Below are 18,114 nucleotides of genomic sequence, written 5' to 3'. Positions count from 1 at the left end.
ATCAACAACAGTTAATTGGTTAATCTCAATATAGAACCCATAAGAAAGCTTAGATAGATGCTTTCTGTCAGTGTCAGAAATGCTCAATGAAGGCCTGGTTGCTCCCCAACATAGTATTACCAACTAAATGTTGTTAAGGAAATATATCGGGGAAGTTAAAAAAATAATTTTATTTTAATAAAATTATTCAATTAATTGATCCTTAAGTAGAGGCTTACTGGTATTAGTAAAAGAAACAATGCCAGAGCGAAGCCATGTTACACTGTTTAATGGCAACCAGGATGCAGATTAGACTTTGTCATTCTGTTTGTATATATAAACAATACTTTATCACCTGATTAGCTCCCATTTAATATATATATATATATATATATCACTTTTAAAAGCCTCTTAGCAGTCGGGCTGTGCTGAAGCCTTTCTTATTGCCTGAATAAATAAATGATTTCTTATCTGTTTTGTTAGAGACAAACAGAGGAAACCAGATAGCCGCATGTGGCTTTGGAGTTTACAGACCTTAGATGGACTTATTTATGCATGACTGTTCATATAAAGAGCAGAACTCTCTCCTAGTTAAAAAGAGAGTGCTAGTTGGCTGAAGTTAGTGGGCGGGGCTAAGACTCTTCCCTTCGGAACTAAGTGGTACTTTCCTCCAGGGATTTGGTGAGCTCTACTCTTAACTTGTTAGCATCATTTCAGACCAAACTAGGCATGTAGAAGCTCATTGCTCACCCAGACTTCCTGGTAAATAAATTGCTCCAATTTCCTGCGTTTGCTGGAAAGATAATGGTGTGTAAAACAATGAGATGTCAGTATCTCTATAGGAGCTGCTCTAATTCTGCCCACTGACTGATGGCTGAAGCTGACAGTTCATATACTCCTATGATGCTGTTGCACGGAAACCATGAATAACTATGTTTATTAAAGTTAAAAGGTTAGATTTTATTAAATTAGGGGTTTAATGATTATTAAGTTTTGATTTTATTTTGTCCCTTTCACCCCACCATAGTTAGGGATGTCTAATGTTCATGCATGTTTACCTTTTTCAGCTTTTACATTTGAAATGTTTCTTATTCGTTTAATACACCCAACCAATGCATTTCCAGTCTAGTTGACTTCTTTTTCCTGACTTCCAGTTTCAGAATGTTTACTATTATTCTTAGTATTATTTCCTTTTTTGTTATTTAGTTTCTCCTGCACCCCCCAGTGCACCCAAGTCCTCGGTCTACTCCTCCAGCTTACTTTCCGACCTTGAAGGACTCTCCCTCTCCAAGGTCTCGTCCGCCATGCAGGTTAGTGCACGCTTCCATGAATTTATGTTTGACTGCTCTGGAGCCAGACTGAAAAGCCTTTCCTCCTGCATTGTGCACTGGGACATGATTGTTCCCTTCTTCCTGACACTGACAGGTACACCACGGCATCATATGCGATGGTGAAACCAGCCTCTCTCTCCCTAGTGGAACATTTCTGCTCCAGACGCCAACTATTGACCTTTTCTGCGTTGCTATATTTATAGCCAGTCGGATGGTGTAGCAGCTCCGCCCGTTTCCTGTATCTCTTATATTCTGCCTTTTTTTTTTTTTAACCCCCTCTCTGTCTTTTTGTTCTTTCACACCCTTGAACTCTATTTCTGCGTCTCATCTATAAGTCCAACAGCTCTGATTCTCTCTCCCCTACCTCTCTGTCACCCTCCATCTCTCTCTGTCAGATGTTGCGTCCCTTGTGTCTCCATGTTGTATATATCTGATGGTTGACCTTTCCTCGTGTGACGGCTCCTTTCTCTCCACAGTTTGCGAGCAGCCCTTCACATCTGTGTGTTTTGTATCTCGTTATCCCCTGGGAGGGGAATGTCCAAACCACTCTTTCGGCTGCTGCTGAGTCTATTTTCTACAACAAATGTCAGATTGTTATTGTGATGATGCTGTGACTCTTGAATCGCTGCCTATTGTAAAAAGTCTGCAGGCTGATGAACCTGTTGGCTAATAGCCTCACTAATGGTCACAGTATTGGGCTTTTTTAGAATAGAATGATGACATTGTTACAGACATTATAGTCACAGTTTAAGATGACACATCATATTGCAGGAACATGATCTCCAATCTAACCTTTCGCTTGAGCTGATATCTCCAATGAGGGGGAAAAAGTCCTTTCAAAACTCTGCACTGCTACTTTTACCTGTATCCCTTCAAATGAAGGTGAAATGGCTCATTAGAGTGTTAATCAGCTCTGCAGGTGCCTGGTAGGGATGCATCTAAAACAGTGGTTCTCAATCCCTGTAACTTTGTAATCACGTTTCTTGTACACTCGTAAATATGACGCACAAGTTGCAGCACAAACGTTGGTCCACTTGGGGTATTTAAGCTTAAAACCATGGCTAGATCTCACTACCTCAATTGGCAATATTGTATGCCTTGTTATTTGATATATAGTTTTTTCTTCCATATTTAGTGGAAGTATTTGTGCTATAGCTATTGATATGTTGTTCACACTTCAATAGAAGTAGTTTTTCACCAAAATTGAATAAGATGTCAAAACAGAACATTGTGCTATTATAACTTTCAACCATTCTGATGGTTGAATAACCGAAACAGTTTGATTAACGACAATAAATATATGTTTGATTGTGCTTATGTAATTATTCAATAATTCAACAGCAAACATTTTTTGTTTTTTTTATTGAAAAGGTTTGTTTTGCCGATAAATGGTTGTTTGATTGAAATGCAATTCATTTTGATTAATTTCAGATGCTGTAATTAACTTGATTAAAAATCTTTATAACATCCCAGTGATTAATAGAATAATTCCTAAAAATTGGTTTAAGTAATGGATCAACTTTTGCATTTATGTTTGCCTGATTCTTAAAGGGAAACAGACAGGAGTCGGTCTCCTCTCTGCTCACTTCTGACTGCAGGCAGGGTTCTCTGTTCTGTAAAGCTGCTGAAAGCTGGGTAAAGTACCAGTGAAATTGTACTAGAGTAAGAGTATTAGTTCTTAAAAAAATTTTTTACTCAAGTATAAGTCAAAAATTGTTCTTCTAAGAAATTTCTTTAGAGTAAAAGCAAAGTATTTTATAAAAGGCTACTCAAGTACTGACTAAAATTATCTGCTGGTTCCTTTATAATCAGAACATCTGATTTACATCAATTATGATGTAAAGTCAGAAAACATATAAAGTTTTAGGCCAACTGGGGCTGAAACAATGAATTGATTAATCGGGATTAATGGACAATTGTAATAATTGGCAACTAATTTTTTTTGGATTTAAGGTTAAAATCGATACATTTATTTTAAAATTTAATGAATTAATTATTCTTTGGCCATCTGATTATTAATCGATTAAATGAAAAAATAATCGATGTATTAATCCATTTGCAAAATAAACGTTACCTGCAGTCCTAATGCTAACTCTTTTTTTTCTTTCTGTGTGCATTCAAAGGAGATAAAAATATTTCTAGGTGACAGAAACTCTTTTCAAAATATATCTTCTGTTAAAACTCATAAAGTCAATACTCATAGTATGTTATAGGTTAGTATACGGTAGGCACCTCTGGTAACAAAATACAGGAAACTGCTGTATTTTCACTTGACCTACAAATGACACAAAAGGATCTATGGATGAAAAATAAAATTATAATTAAACAAAGTTTGAAGATAAAAAAAAATAGTCTCACTTAAACATAAAGTATTGCTTGTCTCTCTAGAGCATGTGTGTATATATAAATATATAGATTAGATAGATATATAGTTGTTGTTTTTCTAGGTTGTTGTTTATGGAGTAAAATTTATTGTCAGGAACCAAGGTTTGATTCTCCCAGAATTTTAGTTTTCAATTTTTTTTAAGTGCCAAATCTGCCGATGGGAAGAGAAGGACAGTGAATGCCATCAAAGAAGAATCTCCAGCAGTGTGTGTGTGCAGCATTCAAATGTCTGTCTTAACATTCGCTAAGCTACTCACAATATTCACAAAATTTAACAAAAATGTAAAAGTTTCTCAGAGAATAGGAGCATTAGGCATTAGAGATCCTACAGAACTAATACCTTTGCATGTTTGTTTCACACTAGATCTGCCTGCATCTTAATGGAACATAATCTCTTCCACTCAAAGATGGAGTTTAGTAAACCCAACATGTTTCATTGTTTTTGTTAAACAGCAACAAGTTGCTGTAGTTCTCTAAACAGTTTTTATCTGCCTCAACATTCCACTCACCGTTCATATTGATGACATAAATATGGGTCCTAATCCAGCCTAGTGGTTAAAGATAAACAATGTTAAACCATGCCCTATTACCGATGGAAAGTTTAGAAAAATAAAACTTTCCCTGCATTTAAACATTCTTTTCTCTTTTTATTCAAACTTTGCTTATGGATTTAAGTTTTCCATCGCTGCAGCATATTTCCATCAATTCGGAAAATGGGTGGAAAAAAGGAGAGGATGGAGAGGGGTGTTCAGGATGACACCGATGCTCTTAAGTTCAAAGGAGGGAGAGATGCAATGCGTATCGTAAAACTGCCATGTGGTAATATATAAAAGTTTTCAGTTAAATTTATTATTTCTGCTTTTATCTCTGTATTTTCAAGTTAAATTAATCTCAGTCAGGGGTGTCCACAGTAAAGCAATCCTGGGCAGCCAAATAAACCCCAACATCTGCGTCTGGTTCTATGTTCAAGAGAGTCTAATGCCCAGAGGTAGAGTCCTGAAAGGGTCGAGTTTTACCAACCCGCACCCGCCCGAACCCGTTAGGATGACTACCGAACCCGACCCGTCACCCGCGGATATATTCAATTCAAATCCGAACCCGACCCGTTGATATTTAACCCACAACCCGACCCGTTAACACATTTAGTAATAGGTTATAGTACGCTGCGCTGCAGAACAGCGCCATTAACACTGCAGCAGACGTGTATGCACTGACTGTGGCCTTTTTGGAGGGAAGCCCACACTGCCGGCAGGGCTTTAAGCTACAACAAGGGTGACCCCAGTGCCTGATTAATATAACATTTCTGATGTCCATAACAACACACACGCATAAAAAAAAAAATCACCAACTACCCGCCCGCACTAAAAAAATATCCACCCGACCCGTTTATTTTTATTTATGTATTTTTTACCCGCAAAAGAGCATTTTGCAGGACTCTACCCTGAGGTGACTGAATCCGATTTTGCATCCAATCCGACATAAAATGGGATACTTGAACTCTGTTGATGTCGCATTGGAGAAATTTACCTCTATGATCACGCTGACACAATTTTTTGCAACAGGGCTTGCGTTGCTCCCTTTGAGATAGACCCTTGTATTATTTTAGTTTGACTACGCAGCAATTCAGCTGTAGTTTCTTGGTTTCGAAAGGAAGAGAGATGTGGTTACAAATTAAAACACATCCTATTTGGGTGGAAATACAAACTAAAATCTGTCATCACACTGTGCCTAGAAAACAGGTGGGGTAGGCTGGTCAAAAACATTCAATAAAACCCTTTAAAAAACAGAATACTTTACCCATGATAGGGGTTCAGGAGGACAGAAAACTGATATAGCAGTGACTCTTTGAGCCTGGCAGATTTCTCTGAGAATCACTTCTCACTGCCTCATTCATTACCTGCGTTTTCCTTTGCTTTAAACACATATCCTGTTATATTTCTAATGTAAGCCTGTTTAAATTCTCTATCTGTTCTGGCTTGAAATGCTGCGCAGCAGTCAACTTAGGAAATGGGGCTTTGCTTTATTCCCATGGCGTAATAACTTTTTATAAACTTTGCCACTCAAGTGATACTGTAGGGCAGAAAAACGGATGTGAAAAAAACATCTGCTCAACCTACGTAGTCAGAGCCTCTCTATACGCAGGTAATGTGATGGAAAAAATCGGATCGGAGATTAAAAATTCGGACGCAAACGGTGCGACTCAGCTTTTAGTTTTTGGAGTAAAAAATAAGAAAATATAAGTTTGAGGAATTTTTTTAATGTTTAGGAGGGTGAACTGCTGTTTTGTTACCATCTTCCACTAATAGCGACAGTCTGAGCTGAGGCTGAATAGGGATAAGCGTTTTGTTTCACTAGTTGCTTTATTTCAGGGTTAACTTATTTTTAGCTTCTGAATGGTGCACACCCATCTGAAGGGCCTCCAGTGTGTCCCCTCTCTGTGTTTTGGCGAGTTAGTGAATATTTTGTGCGTTCCTCTCAGCCCTTCCTGCCTGTCTGTCAGGATGATTGACAGCTGCTCTGAAGCCAACATCGATGCTGCCCCAGTCTTGTTAGTCAATCTCCCCTCCTCAGGTGAAGGCCAGGGAGTAATGGAGAATAGAAATGCAGATTAGAACAGGGAACTTTTCGCACGTCGCCATCTGATTTAGAGTCAATTCTATGCATAAATACATGATGGGCTGCGGAATTCATATACAAGGGTAAATAACCTCCCCTTTTATTCCCACACACCTGCATGTGCATATGCACATTCTCACCTACACACACACCAACTGGCCTCAGTGTCGTTTCTATTTCTCAGCAATCTGCCCACAGAGGCAGCGAGTCTGTCTCAGCTGAGCGCTCGGGCCCTTTTAGAGAATTACTGCATGGTTATCAAAGGCATTTAGATTAACCCCGGTCACTTTCTTTGACCCACCTCCTCTTCTGTCTCCTGCTCCTCTCCTCAGTTTCTGCATGCTACCGCTCTCTCTAATAACATTTTGACATCAGGATCTCTCACAATTGCCTCTTAAATCCCCCCCCTCCCTCTCGCGTCACCCCGAACCTCTTCCGACCGCTGTCCATGTGTGCGGCGGGGCGGCTGAGGCTGATAACTTTTCATTCATAATTAGCAGTCAGCGAATGGGGCTGCGTTAGGGGGAAATTGAACTGTCAGCGGCGGGTCGCGGGGCGTTTGACCCCATCACGCCCAGAGGGGGCCATCATAATTTGTTCATTTGGTGTCCATCAGGCGGGCGCGGGCTCCCCCCCTCCTCCTCCCTCGTCTCTCCCCTCACCCCTGTGACCTCCCCCGTAAGCGGGAGCTCCAGGTTCACGTCTAATTATGAGTCAGCAGAGGGACCTACAGCTCTACGAATATAGCAACTCCTGGCCTCCAAACCTCTTACTGCCACTCAAACTGCAGAGATTGGTTCTTAAATAGGAAGAAGCGTCCAGGAGGAAACGGTCAGTCAGTGTTTCAGCCGAGGAACCAGCTGCAGGATGGGGGGAACGGTCAGGCTTTAATGCAGCTCTTTGGGCATTTATTTGCTTATTCATGATATGTTTACTGTTTATAATTATCAACTGTCGTCACTTTTGTGTGATCCTTCTTTAAGATGATATTGGGCTTTTTCTCTGGCCAACCTGACCTTAAAGACTTTCCTTTTAAGATGTATAAATTGTAAAGCTGATATTGAATCTGCCTTTGTAATTAAATTCTTGCACTTTTTATCAACTTTATTATTTTACCCTTATAATAACTGATGTTTGTTTCACTTGATACCAGTGAAGATCCCACTATGTTTTAGGGTAGGTTTTAAATGAAAAAGTCTTATTCAAGCATTAAATATCCTTGTTATTAAAATCAAGGGACGCAGGGATGCGAAAATACATCAACATCCAGTGTTAATATTGCCGTTATTATTGTTATTACCTGACCATAGCGTTAACATTGCTTCTCTGCTTCAGATAAACATCCACATTTCTTTGCTGCATCACCCTCTCTGTCACACAACCAAACAATGATTAATCCCTTCCCCTCCTGAAATAAAAAGAGCAAACAAACGACCAAAACTGGCCAACATCAATGTGATTGCCGACATGTCAGACATTATTTATGAAACATAAACAATAAATGATCCTATTCTTTGCATCATTAATATAATACGTCTGGACGTTGGTCTGTATTTGAAGGTATTAAAAGATCTAAAAGGTCCTATATAAATCTTCTTTTAAGCCTTTAAAAGTCAACTGTAGGCAAAAATATATGATTCATTAATGGCCCTGGAACTATATAGGTATTCATTTGCTGTTAAATAAAGGTGTTTTAAATGTAGCCCCAAATAAAAACACCTGACTTCAAAGTGTAGCCTCCCCTCCCCATCTTAGTCCCGCCAATTCCATGATGTTGCCGTATCGAACCACTACTGAAGGCTGAAACCTTTATGGCCAAAAAACAGATTGAGCTGATTGAAACAGCTGAGGAATTGGCTAAAAAAATGAAATAAAAAATGGAGAGAAGCTGTGCTTTGCTTCTAAAAGAGCTACTTCAGGTGCTTTCTCACTGAAAACCCACGTTTTTCACACCCAGGTTGACCCGCTAACAATCGGCTTTTGGCTCTTTTCCCAATTGACCGAAAAGCTGAGTCTGACCCCCTGCTGGCAAGCTGCGAGGCCACTGTCCCCCACCAATGTGTGTCTGACGACGACATCATGCTTGGTGAGCGTTGATGATGTCGATGGTGCGATGGAAATCAGGGAAGTAAATAATGGAGAGCAACATGGACGGGACGTAGAACTAAGTCAGCATTCTTTATTATTTTGCTCTTTTATCTGTCCAAATCCCTCTTACCAGCCTAGCGCCATGTTTATTTAATGTAAACAGAGTTTTTCCGACTTGTTGAAGTGACTGGTGCGGTGTTGACATCCGTACGTTGCATTCAATGTTGTCACGTAATTTAGCAGGTCAACCCGGCTCTGGTCTTCCCACAGCATGATCAAGCAATGATCATCAGAGCTCATTGCTTGATTTAAGCCCTTTAAGGAGCTATGATTTCCAAAAAGCTAGTTTCATTGTACCATTTCATCTGCTTAACATGATAATGATTTGCCAAAGTAAGTCCACCGATACATTTATTGTAAATACAATTATTTTGACATCATGCTAACCGATCCGTGACGTGCAGCCAACATTTTTGAACAGACTCTCGAAGCTGAAACAGTTTTCTCCATTTGCAAAATAAAAATGACACTTTGGCAATGTTCACACTGCAGGCCTTGACCCTAAATTCCGATGAGTGAAATCCGATTTTGTAAAATCCGATTTTTTTTTTTTTTTCCAGTGCCGTTCATATTTCCAAATATATGCGACTTGTATGTGATCTCCTGTGTGAACTGCATTCATACAACGCAAGTGTCCCGCATGCGCAGTAGAGGACGCAATGACGTCACAGGCCAGCGTGCTCTATGTCTGCGGAAGTAAACATGGATGGTAGTGCCGGCGCGCATCTAGCAGTCTTTTCCAACCATAAAAACTCAATCTTTTCACATGGTTAAACATAAATACTGCTCTCCGCATCATCATCTGCCATGGTTGTTGTTATTCTTGCCGCTTCTGTGTAGCAAGATGCAGAATAGTAACCTTTGTCGGGTATTAATGGCGTTCAGGTCGGATGAATGCGACCTGTGTCTGAACGGCCAGGTCGCATTTGAAAAGATCAGATTCCTATCGGATTCAGGACCACATAGCCAAGTGGCTCGGGTCGCATTAGAAAAAAATCGGACCTGTGTTGTTCAGACTGCCATGAAAAGATCAGATTCAGGTTGCATATGTTCAAAAAAATCGGATTTGGGTCACTTCAGGCTGCAGTGTGAACGTAGCCTAAGATAACTTGATAAAGTCTCAATTTAAACAAAAAAATAGACCTTTATTAAAAAGGGTAAAAATAACAATAGATGGCAAATGGAGGGAACGGGAGATAAACGGCATGGCTGCTGAATGCACTAATGAATCAACTGATGCATACACGTATTGACAGATGTGGATTCAAGAAAAACATGCCAATATCGTCCAAAATGTCAGCCAGCGAATGTATCAGCCTGTTTCTTGAGTACATCACCATTCCTCTCTTCAGGTTGCTACCTAATCCTAGAGGACAGAAATTGGTGCTTACCCGCATCCCTGAGAGCAGAATTTGGTTCTCAGTCCTCTATGGTCTGGGCTGAACTTTTTCTCCCAGCATGTTAAAATGTTTGTATAATTGGTTGAGATTTGGATGAGTTTTAAAATGGAAAAGGAAGATTATTTTCAGATGACTTTTAGATAAAGGATAGTTTTCAGATTTCAAAGCCATTGTGCTGCTGCTGTGTTTTCTTTGCCCAAGCTTCATGAGCTACATAGAATGGGACTTATTTTAAGCTCGGCATCTTGGCATCTCGTGACTTATTTATGCCAACTCAAAAACAGATTTCTATGTTTCAGTGTAAAACCAGCTTTACCTGTTGCTGCACACTGCTTGTCAGCTGGCAGAAAGAATGTCGGTGTATGCAACAGATGAGGCTCTTTGGGAACACTTCCTTTCGCTCGTCACTAGTGGCGTTAAACCATATTTCTCTGCTCTTTAATTTCCACTGTGTCTCTTTTGTAATAGAAAATCCCAATGAAATACGTCACCTCTTTAGGAAACAAGATGAAATGCGTAGGTTTAAAAACTAAATTAGTGAATATACTTCAATGCTCCCACATCTGCAGGAAACCAACATGTTTTATTTAAAATATGTATCATATACATTCATCTTAATTTTCATGCACGCCTTTTGATTATATTAATCAGAAATGACTAAAAAGCGACAAATGTTTACTCTTCTAATACTAGCATGTTTATTTCTTTATAAAACTAAGCATCGGCTCAGTAGATAGATGAGAAAAAAGTGAGTGTAGTGCTAGTAGAGCTGGATGAAGGACAATCCTGCCTCTGAATAACAATCCTCTATTATGGCTAATGTTCTTTTTAATGAAAAATTCCAAAATTAATCATTTGAGAATATCTAATTTCCTGAAAAATTGACATAAATTAACTAACCTCTGTATGTAGGTTCTGGAGAAGCTCCTTGTCAAATTGAAGTAGTTTTTTAAATGGCTGTACTAACATTTATTTAATTCAATTTGCAGTCAAGGTCCTTTTGATGCCCCTCAATTAATTGTCATATTCAGACTGAAGGGAACAGTTAAGCCTTCAGATTGAACCCCTTCCCTTTACCTTAAAGCTCCCCACTATTGGAGAGCATAATGAAATTCTGATGCTCCTTTCCAAAGCGGACGATTTCTGCAAAACAAAAATGGATTTTCAATATATGCCCATGCGTCGCTCTGCGCTTCACAGCTCTCCCTTCTCAATCGGGCCTCTTGTGTGTTTAACACGAAGCTGTCTGGATCCTCTTGGCGCCTTTTTGAAGATGTCAGCGGGATTTTCAGGTCATTTGGCAGAGAGGATGCTGGGAACGGTGTGTCCGGGCTCTGAAGGTGACTGGTGCGTCTGTGTCATCCATCACTGGAGCTTCCTTTAAGTTGATGCATAATAGAGCCTCTCAATCAACTTCCTCGTTTATTGTCACCTCCCTCCTTCCTGTCCGGGACGGAGACTCTAAGCTAGACCCGAAGGAAAGATAAAAGGGAGAACGGCGGAGAAGTCAAGGTTACATCCTTCTCCCTGTCTTATTTACACTTAAGGTGTTATGGGATTGCTCCGTGTAAACATGGAACAACAGTGGATGGAACGGGAGGGGGGGAGGTTGTATGGGCTCTTGTGTCAGCCTTTAACTGTCCACCATGTCAAATTGGTGATAATATGCAGTTTGAAGGCCTGTCCTGTCCCCGCCGCCTGCTCCGGGCGAGGCAGCAGACAGGACCTTGAGGCAGGATGTCTCTGTCAGGGAGGTAAATCTCCGTTGTGATGGGCTGGCAAACATTACGGCAGGCTTTATCGACACCGACTGCTCTGACACATCCAAAAGTGGTGCGATAAATTTCCTGGCTGGGGGTGGCGTGACGGGCGCTAGCGAGGGCGCAGCGGCGTCACAACGCAGCAACAAATGTTTTTGTGACCTCTTTTAGAGACGCTAGGACAGTCTGGTCTCAGGTGACTGTCTTTAGTTCATTTCTTTCATCTCTATTTGGATGCATTTGTTAATCTGACCCGGAGTAGTTTCACTGTAGCTGCAGGTCGTCTAACTCAACAGGTTTTTAATATAAAAGTGAATTTAATGACAGCATTCCTTTTGTGATGTCATCCTATTTCCCTCATGCCGTCACAGTCGGGATGAATCTAGAGGATACACACTAAAACACAACATTTGCTAAAAACATAAAAATAGCTGTAATTAAGCCTAAACCGTACCAATTACAATAAGTTTTACATTTAAGATGAGAGATCTATTTTCGTTAGAATATGTGCTCTAGTTGGAAATTTCTCATGTAGGATAGCTTAGCTGTGGTTCAAATTTTGTGAAATATTTTTCCTTACAGATTTTTGTTTAATTAACCCATTAATAAGATAAATGTAAGTTGAAGCCCTAGTAACCTAGTAAAATAAAAAATGTGAGATCGGACTAACTTCACCCCAGAAGTGGAGCAAATATTTTCCAAAGACCAAAAGCAGGACATGCTTCTCAGAACAACTTAACAGTTTCATTATTTGTTCACACCATGGAAATGTTACAATGGATTTTTCCCTGATGAAAAGCTGATAGATTAAGGAGATTAAGAATAATAACCAGCTCACTACTTTAATTTTTTATTTTTTTAATTCAAAATTAATATTTAATCACCTGCTACATTTATTCCCTGCTAGTTTTATTTTTCTACAGTTGCTTTTATTTTTCAGATATCCTGAAAATATGTTTAGTTTTCTTTGTTTTGTGCCATAGATTAATGTTTTCTTTTCCTAAGCTCATATTAATTGGTGCAAAGTTTTGGTTACTTTCAGGTGATAATGATTCCTTTAGACTTAACAGTTTGTATCAGCCTTTATTTCTCAGGTTTATTTTCTACGATCATTGCTGCGTTCAATCAAATTATCTCTTTTTCTTCTAATAACCAGGAGGAAATATTATGGTTATAATTCCTTTTTTTTAAACTACATACTATATAATGCATTAAGTCCAGAAACAACAATTACATGCATTTAAAACTGATGTATCGTGTTGCCCTCTGCAGGCTATGAAAACTCGTCTCTGATTAGTGCGGTCAGCGGCCAGCATCAAGAGAAAACTTTAATAATAATAATAATAATAAATCCAATTTGTACCGCACTTTTCATTAATAAAAATCTCAAAGTGCTACACAGTGCAAATAAAATCAAAGATAAGTGTGAACGGTGTTCATCTACGCAAAGGGATGGTAATTTTAAAGATAGAAACTAAAACGCCGCCTCCACCTCCTTTCTTTTCTGTGTCTCTTGGAGGTAATACAATTTCCTGCCTCTGAAAGGGTAAAAGCTCCTTTAAACAGCCATGTTTGGGCAAGACAGGCTCTTGTGTTTCCATTCATTAGAGCTGTTTTTATTCAGCCTGCTTTGTCTGAGCATACAGCCCATTTTCATCTATCTCCACTGATTGACGGCGTTTCATAAATGCACTCCTCTTCATCCGAGAGAGTCGAGATGGCTCCTGCTTCACTAACTAGAGCTGCCTTCTAGCTGCTGGTTAGATGCATTTAGGTGTATGAACGTACATGGTGTGAGGAACGGACGTCCTTTTCTTTGGATGCGTTGCGGTACAAACCTCCCCACTGTATTGTGTCATATCTGCGGAGCAGCCGAGCCAAAGAAGAATCATAAAATAGGAGGAAAAGGATATATGTGTAGTTCTTGAGGTCTATCTAACAGCTTTGCAAAGTTGGAGGCTGTGACCTTAGCCCACTGTTTTCTAGCTCAGGTTGGATCAGAGGTACGTAGAGTACCCAAAAATAGTACCTAACTAAGAGGAGCACTACTTTATCATATTTTTACCCAAGTAAATGTAAAAAGTAGCTTTGAAGAAATTGCTCAAGAGTTTAAAAGTTAATCTACTTAGTAAAACTGATTAAATATTTTACAAAATTATGGAAGATTTAACAAAATATTAAGTGATATACAAATTCTGGTCTCTCAAAAAATGAGATAGTAATCAACATATAACATACAGCAGGGGTCACCAATTAAAAATCAGCAACCAAAGAAAATCATCAACCAGTAAAGGTCCGGAGAAATTTTTAATTTTAATCTGTTACTTTAAACAGAATTTAACACTGAAATAAAATGTTTTTATGCATTCATGTTATACATTGAATTTTTAAATAAAAAAAATAAAAAAATAAAATAGAACATTTTTCCATTTTAAAATCTAAAGTGTATTTTCAAGTAGAGAACAACAATCGTTCAGTTTGGTATATAGACAATTTCCTAAATCACATATACTAAAATAATGTTTCTTTTTTATTGCTTTTTATGGTGCTCATTTTTAGCCTGGATCCATATTTATTTTTGATTCTGTTCATGGTGGAGAATCCTGCTTCACAGCAGCAGGTTGAGCCAAACAGAAAGAAGAATGGCAAGAAGATCCGGTTTGTCAAATTAAAATATAGTAACAACAGATCGGTAATCACAAATTAGAGCATAATTCTTGTATTTTTCAAAAAAACTAACACTGTTTATTTAAAAGATTGGATCAAACTATTGGTACTTCAACGGACCAGGAAGCAGATTTCTCATTTCCATCAGAAACTGAACATCTGCTCGATGCTGATGGAGATTTTTTTAATGTCATATTAAATTAAGTGTTCAGTTCTGCATGTTTTGCTCCTATGAATTTAATGATAATTACGCGCATGCTCTCCTCGAGCTCCAAGGATAAGTCGGAGCGTAGCAATACGGGAGGAACAGCTGAGGCTGTAGGCTTTGCTTTGCGCAGGAGGTCTGGAGCGCAGCGGAGCGGAGACGGAGGATGCTGGATTTCAGGGTAACGAGAAGTGCCAAAAGTGACGTTTAGACACTGTCGTCAGACAACGTGGTAATTTATAAATGTTTTGAATCAGGTTGGGTCCGTATCCAGACCGCGGTTCGCTAATCCGTGACCTCTGGTTTAGAGTAATCACACAACAAAACATTTAGGTGGAATGAACACCAAAAACTCCCCCAAATCAATAGCTACAGGTGAAGTAACTCACAATGGAGAGAGTAGCCAGAACTATTAACCAAGAGTCTTAATATTTAAGTTTTATATTTTATATACTTCTACTCCACTAAAAAGTGTAATGCTGTTAAACTACTCATAAAAGTATTTATTTTTTCTAAAACTTACTCCATTAAAAGTAACGGAGTAAATGTAACTAGTTACTACCCACTTGTAGGTTGTATAGAGAGCGTCTCCAGGTCCTGTTTTGCTCAGAACTTTGAATAGAACCAGCCTCCGTCTAGAATCATTAGTAGCTTCTACAGTCTATTCAATGACTGCCTTGTATTTAACTCCATCCACGCTCTCATCAGCCATGACAAGCTTTCTGATCCCTGCTTGATAAAATACCAGATATTTGGATAGCAATTCTGTTTGACGTGACAGAATGTCCTACTTGAACTGCTGATCTCTGCAGCTCCTCTTTTTAAAGCCTGTCCTGCTTAGCCTATCAGAGTTTGTCATTGTGTAGCTTCATTTTGTTAGATGTTGGACTCGAGACTTTTTGGAAACACTATAAGACTCCCCATAACATTCCTCACTGATTAATGTGTTCCCATTGTTTTTATCATCCACATGTTAAGGTATTGTGTTGAAAGGGCTTGAAGGAAACTAAAAATTTTAGCTGGTTTTTGATTTTTATTTTTTTTTAAACAAATTTTTTGGAAATGTTTTTGATTTAGTGATCATCTACCTGCAGCCATCAGTTCTGTTAGTAATCCGTTAATCTATTTAAAGTTTTTTTGGATTAATCTAAAAGTAGACCCTTTTTAGAACAAAATAAAATGGAAATTATTGCTGATTTTATGAATTGAAAATTGCAAAAACATGTACAAAAATATAAACAAAGCTAAACAAAAAATTTGCATTATTTTGGCAATATTTGTGTTCTTCTGTTATTTTTTTTTTTGTACTTTTAGCATGATATACTCTTTAAATAGCCTTTTGTACTGACAAATGGACAGAATATGAAATAAATTATCACTAACTCCAGAGGAGATGGTCAGGGTATGAAGGATGCATGCTGGGATTCTGGTGTTCTGATGAGTCTGTCTTGTTTCCTTTCAGCCACGAATCGTCCGCTAGGCTTCACTGTTAACAGTCACTGAGATTCTGACATATTTTATCATTTTCCTCTTCCCCACTGACACCGTTCAGCCAGGGATTTTCCTCTTCCTCTATGTCTGTATCTGAGTAGTATCGGGGGGCAGTGTAGAGGAGGCTAGTCCGTCACTAGGCAACCATGGCAGTGATGTGAAGCTGAGGAGGTCCAGCTTAGAACTCGTAGGACAATTTTGCTTGCTTTACTAGTTCCTGTGGGTTTTTTGTGTATTGGATATTTATGATAATACGGAACCAATGGCGTCCCTTATTGGTTTAATACAGAACGCAATGTTTAACTGATGCTTAAAAGACAACTAAATATTTTAAGGCAGGGGTGTCAAACTAGTTCCAGAAAGGGCCGAGTAGCTGCAGGTTTTCTTTCCAACCAAGCAATAGCACACCAGACTCCATTCATCTCATCAAGTGAGTCTAGTCTTGAGTTAGTCAACATGATGACTTAATAAGATGAATGGAGTCTGGTGTGCTATTGTTTGGTTGGAAAGAAAACCTGCAGCCACACGGCCCTTTCTGGAACCAGTTTGACACCCCTGTTTTAAGGAATGGGTGGCAACCCTAGTCTAAAGATGCTAATTTCTGTAGCCGCAAAAAGAGAGAATAAACAGTTCTGTCTCAAGACATGGGATTTCCTGAAAAGTAGCCAATCAGAAGCAGTTTAGTCTCTCAGCTTAGTCCCAACTTTAAAGTGACAAAAATTGACACGACAGCACAGAAATGGGTCCACATGCAAATAGGAGAGAAGAGCAAGAGCAGAGAAGGAGCATGAACTCAAGGTTCTGATATGTTTGGGGGCCTCATGCTATTGAATCTGCAAGCGTAAAATGTTCTAAATGCACGTGGAAAGTGGTGTGTTTTTAAATAGAATTATTTAGTGCAAAATCTTCTTACTTGCAAAGTTTGATCAAAATCTGCATTAGAATTTAATGGAAAAAGTCTAATGGTGTCCAAGAAAAGTATTTGCACCTTAATAGAACACCCCAACCTATACAGAGATATGGTTAGACAATGCATGCCCAAAGTTGCTATTCTGCAGGTTTTAGAGGATTCTCTGCTTTAGCATCACTGGTTCTGAGGATTGCAGTTCAGCAAAAGCCTGTTGGTCTGCTATGAGTGGAAATCAGCTGTGCTGAAGAAGGGGAACCTCTAAAGGCTGCAGGACGGCGGCCGTCAAAGGGCCAATTTTGAGGCATGCCTGGGTAACATCAGGGGTCTTTGGGAAGCTGATGGTTGTTTTGGATGATTTATCCTGTTTCTGTTTCACAGACACCTTTGTGTTTGTCTTTTACGTAAAATCTAAAAAGAAAAGTATGAAATGTTTAGTTGGATCTGTTTCATAACCATCATTAATTGTTTGCTTAAAAATGAAAACAACTAGAAATTAAATTAAACCTTTTTCTTTTTGTTTTTCCAATGTCTTTCCAGGTCACCACTTCCTCATTTGGCCCTGCTAAAACCTACGAGCTGCTCCACCATATGACAGGGAAAGGTTTGTCGGCCAGGTACCATTTCCCTCGGCAACCGTGTTTGTACCAGGCCAGTATGGTTTCAGTTCAGGTCATCCTGACCAACAGCTCAGACCACAGCCTGGAAGAGATCCATATAGGAGATCGGAGCCCGGCAAGCCTGAATATCCACTGCTTCAACACCATCGGTGAGTTCCTTCCACTCGGGAGACTTCAGCATCTGTTACCCAGAAGGAATATTTATTCACTAACCAAATACTATGGATACTTTTGAGTTTTAGTTAACAGTAATTCTGTTGAAAGGTGTTTCCACCTATCAAAGGATCAAGTCAGGTAGTTTCAGCCACTCTTAGCATGATGGAACCAAATTTAGCTGTTATGTCTCAGAGATATTAATGGTCATTTATAGTTGTTTCTTAAATTTTAGGGTTAATAACCAGGTTTTTAATTACCATAATTGTGAGAAAAGACATGAAGTTGGTCTGAGACTAAATAGTGTAAGCAACATTCATGCATTTCATTGCTGCAATAAGCTGCAAAATTAACTTGGACATGATTATTTAAAGCTGATGTAGCCTCAAAACGGGACAACCTTGAGATATTTTTTATTTTAACAGAAAATAAATGTCTTTTGAAGTTGTTTC

The 18,114-nt window shown here is 39.0% G+C and overlaps 1 protein-coding gene across 3 annotated transcripts in view; it reads left to right on the top strand.

Moving 5' to 3' along the window:
• Nucleotides 1-18,114, top strand: part of ap3b1a (adaptor related protein complex 3 subunit beta 1a) — a 112,752-nt gene that overhangs the window by 70,612 nt on the left and 24,026 nt on the right. For all 3 annotated transcript variants that reach the window (XM_038292512.1, XM_038292513.1, XM_038292514.1), the window contains exons 22-23: nucleotides 1,186-1,289; nucleotides 17,430-17,658. In XM_038292512.1, the coding sequence (XP_038148440.1) occupies nucleotides 1,186-1,289; nucleotides 17,430-17,658 (333 nt within the window). The remainder of the gene's footprint in view (nucleotides 1-1,185; nucleotides 1,290-17,429; nucleotides 17,659-18,114) is intronic.

Source organism: Cyprinodon tularosa, unplaced genomic scaffold, assembly GCF_016077235.1.
Source record: "Cyprinodon tularosa strain WSP-4 unplaced genomic scaffold, ASM1607723v1 ctg313, whole genome shotgun sequence".
NCBI classification, from domain to species: Eukaryota; Metazoa; Chordata; class Actinopteri; order Cyprinodontiformes; family Cyprinodontidae; genus Cyprinodon; species Cyprinodon tularosa.
Note: the sequence above shows the minus strand (reverse complement) of the source record. Positions and strands in the feature narration are given on the sequence as shown.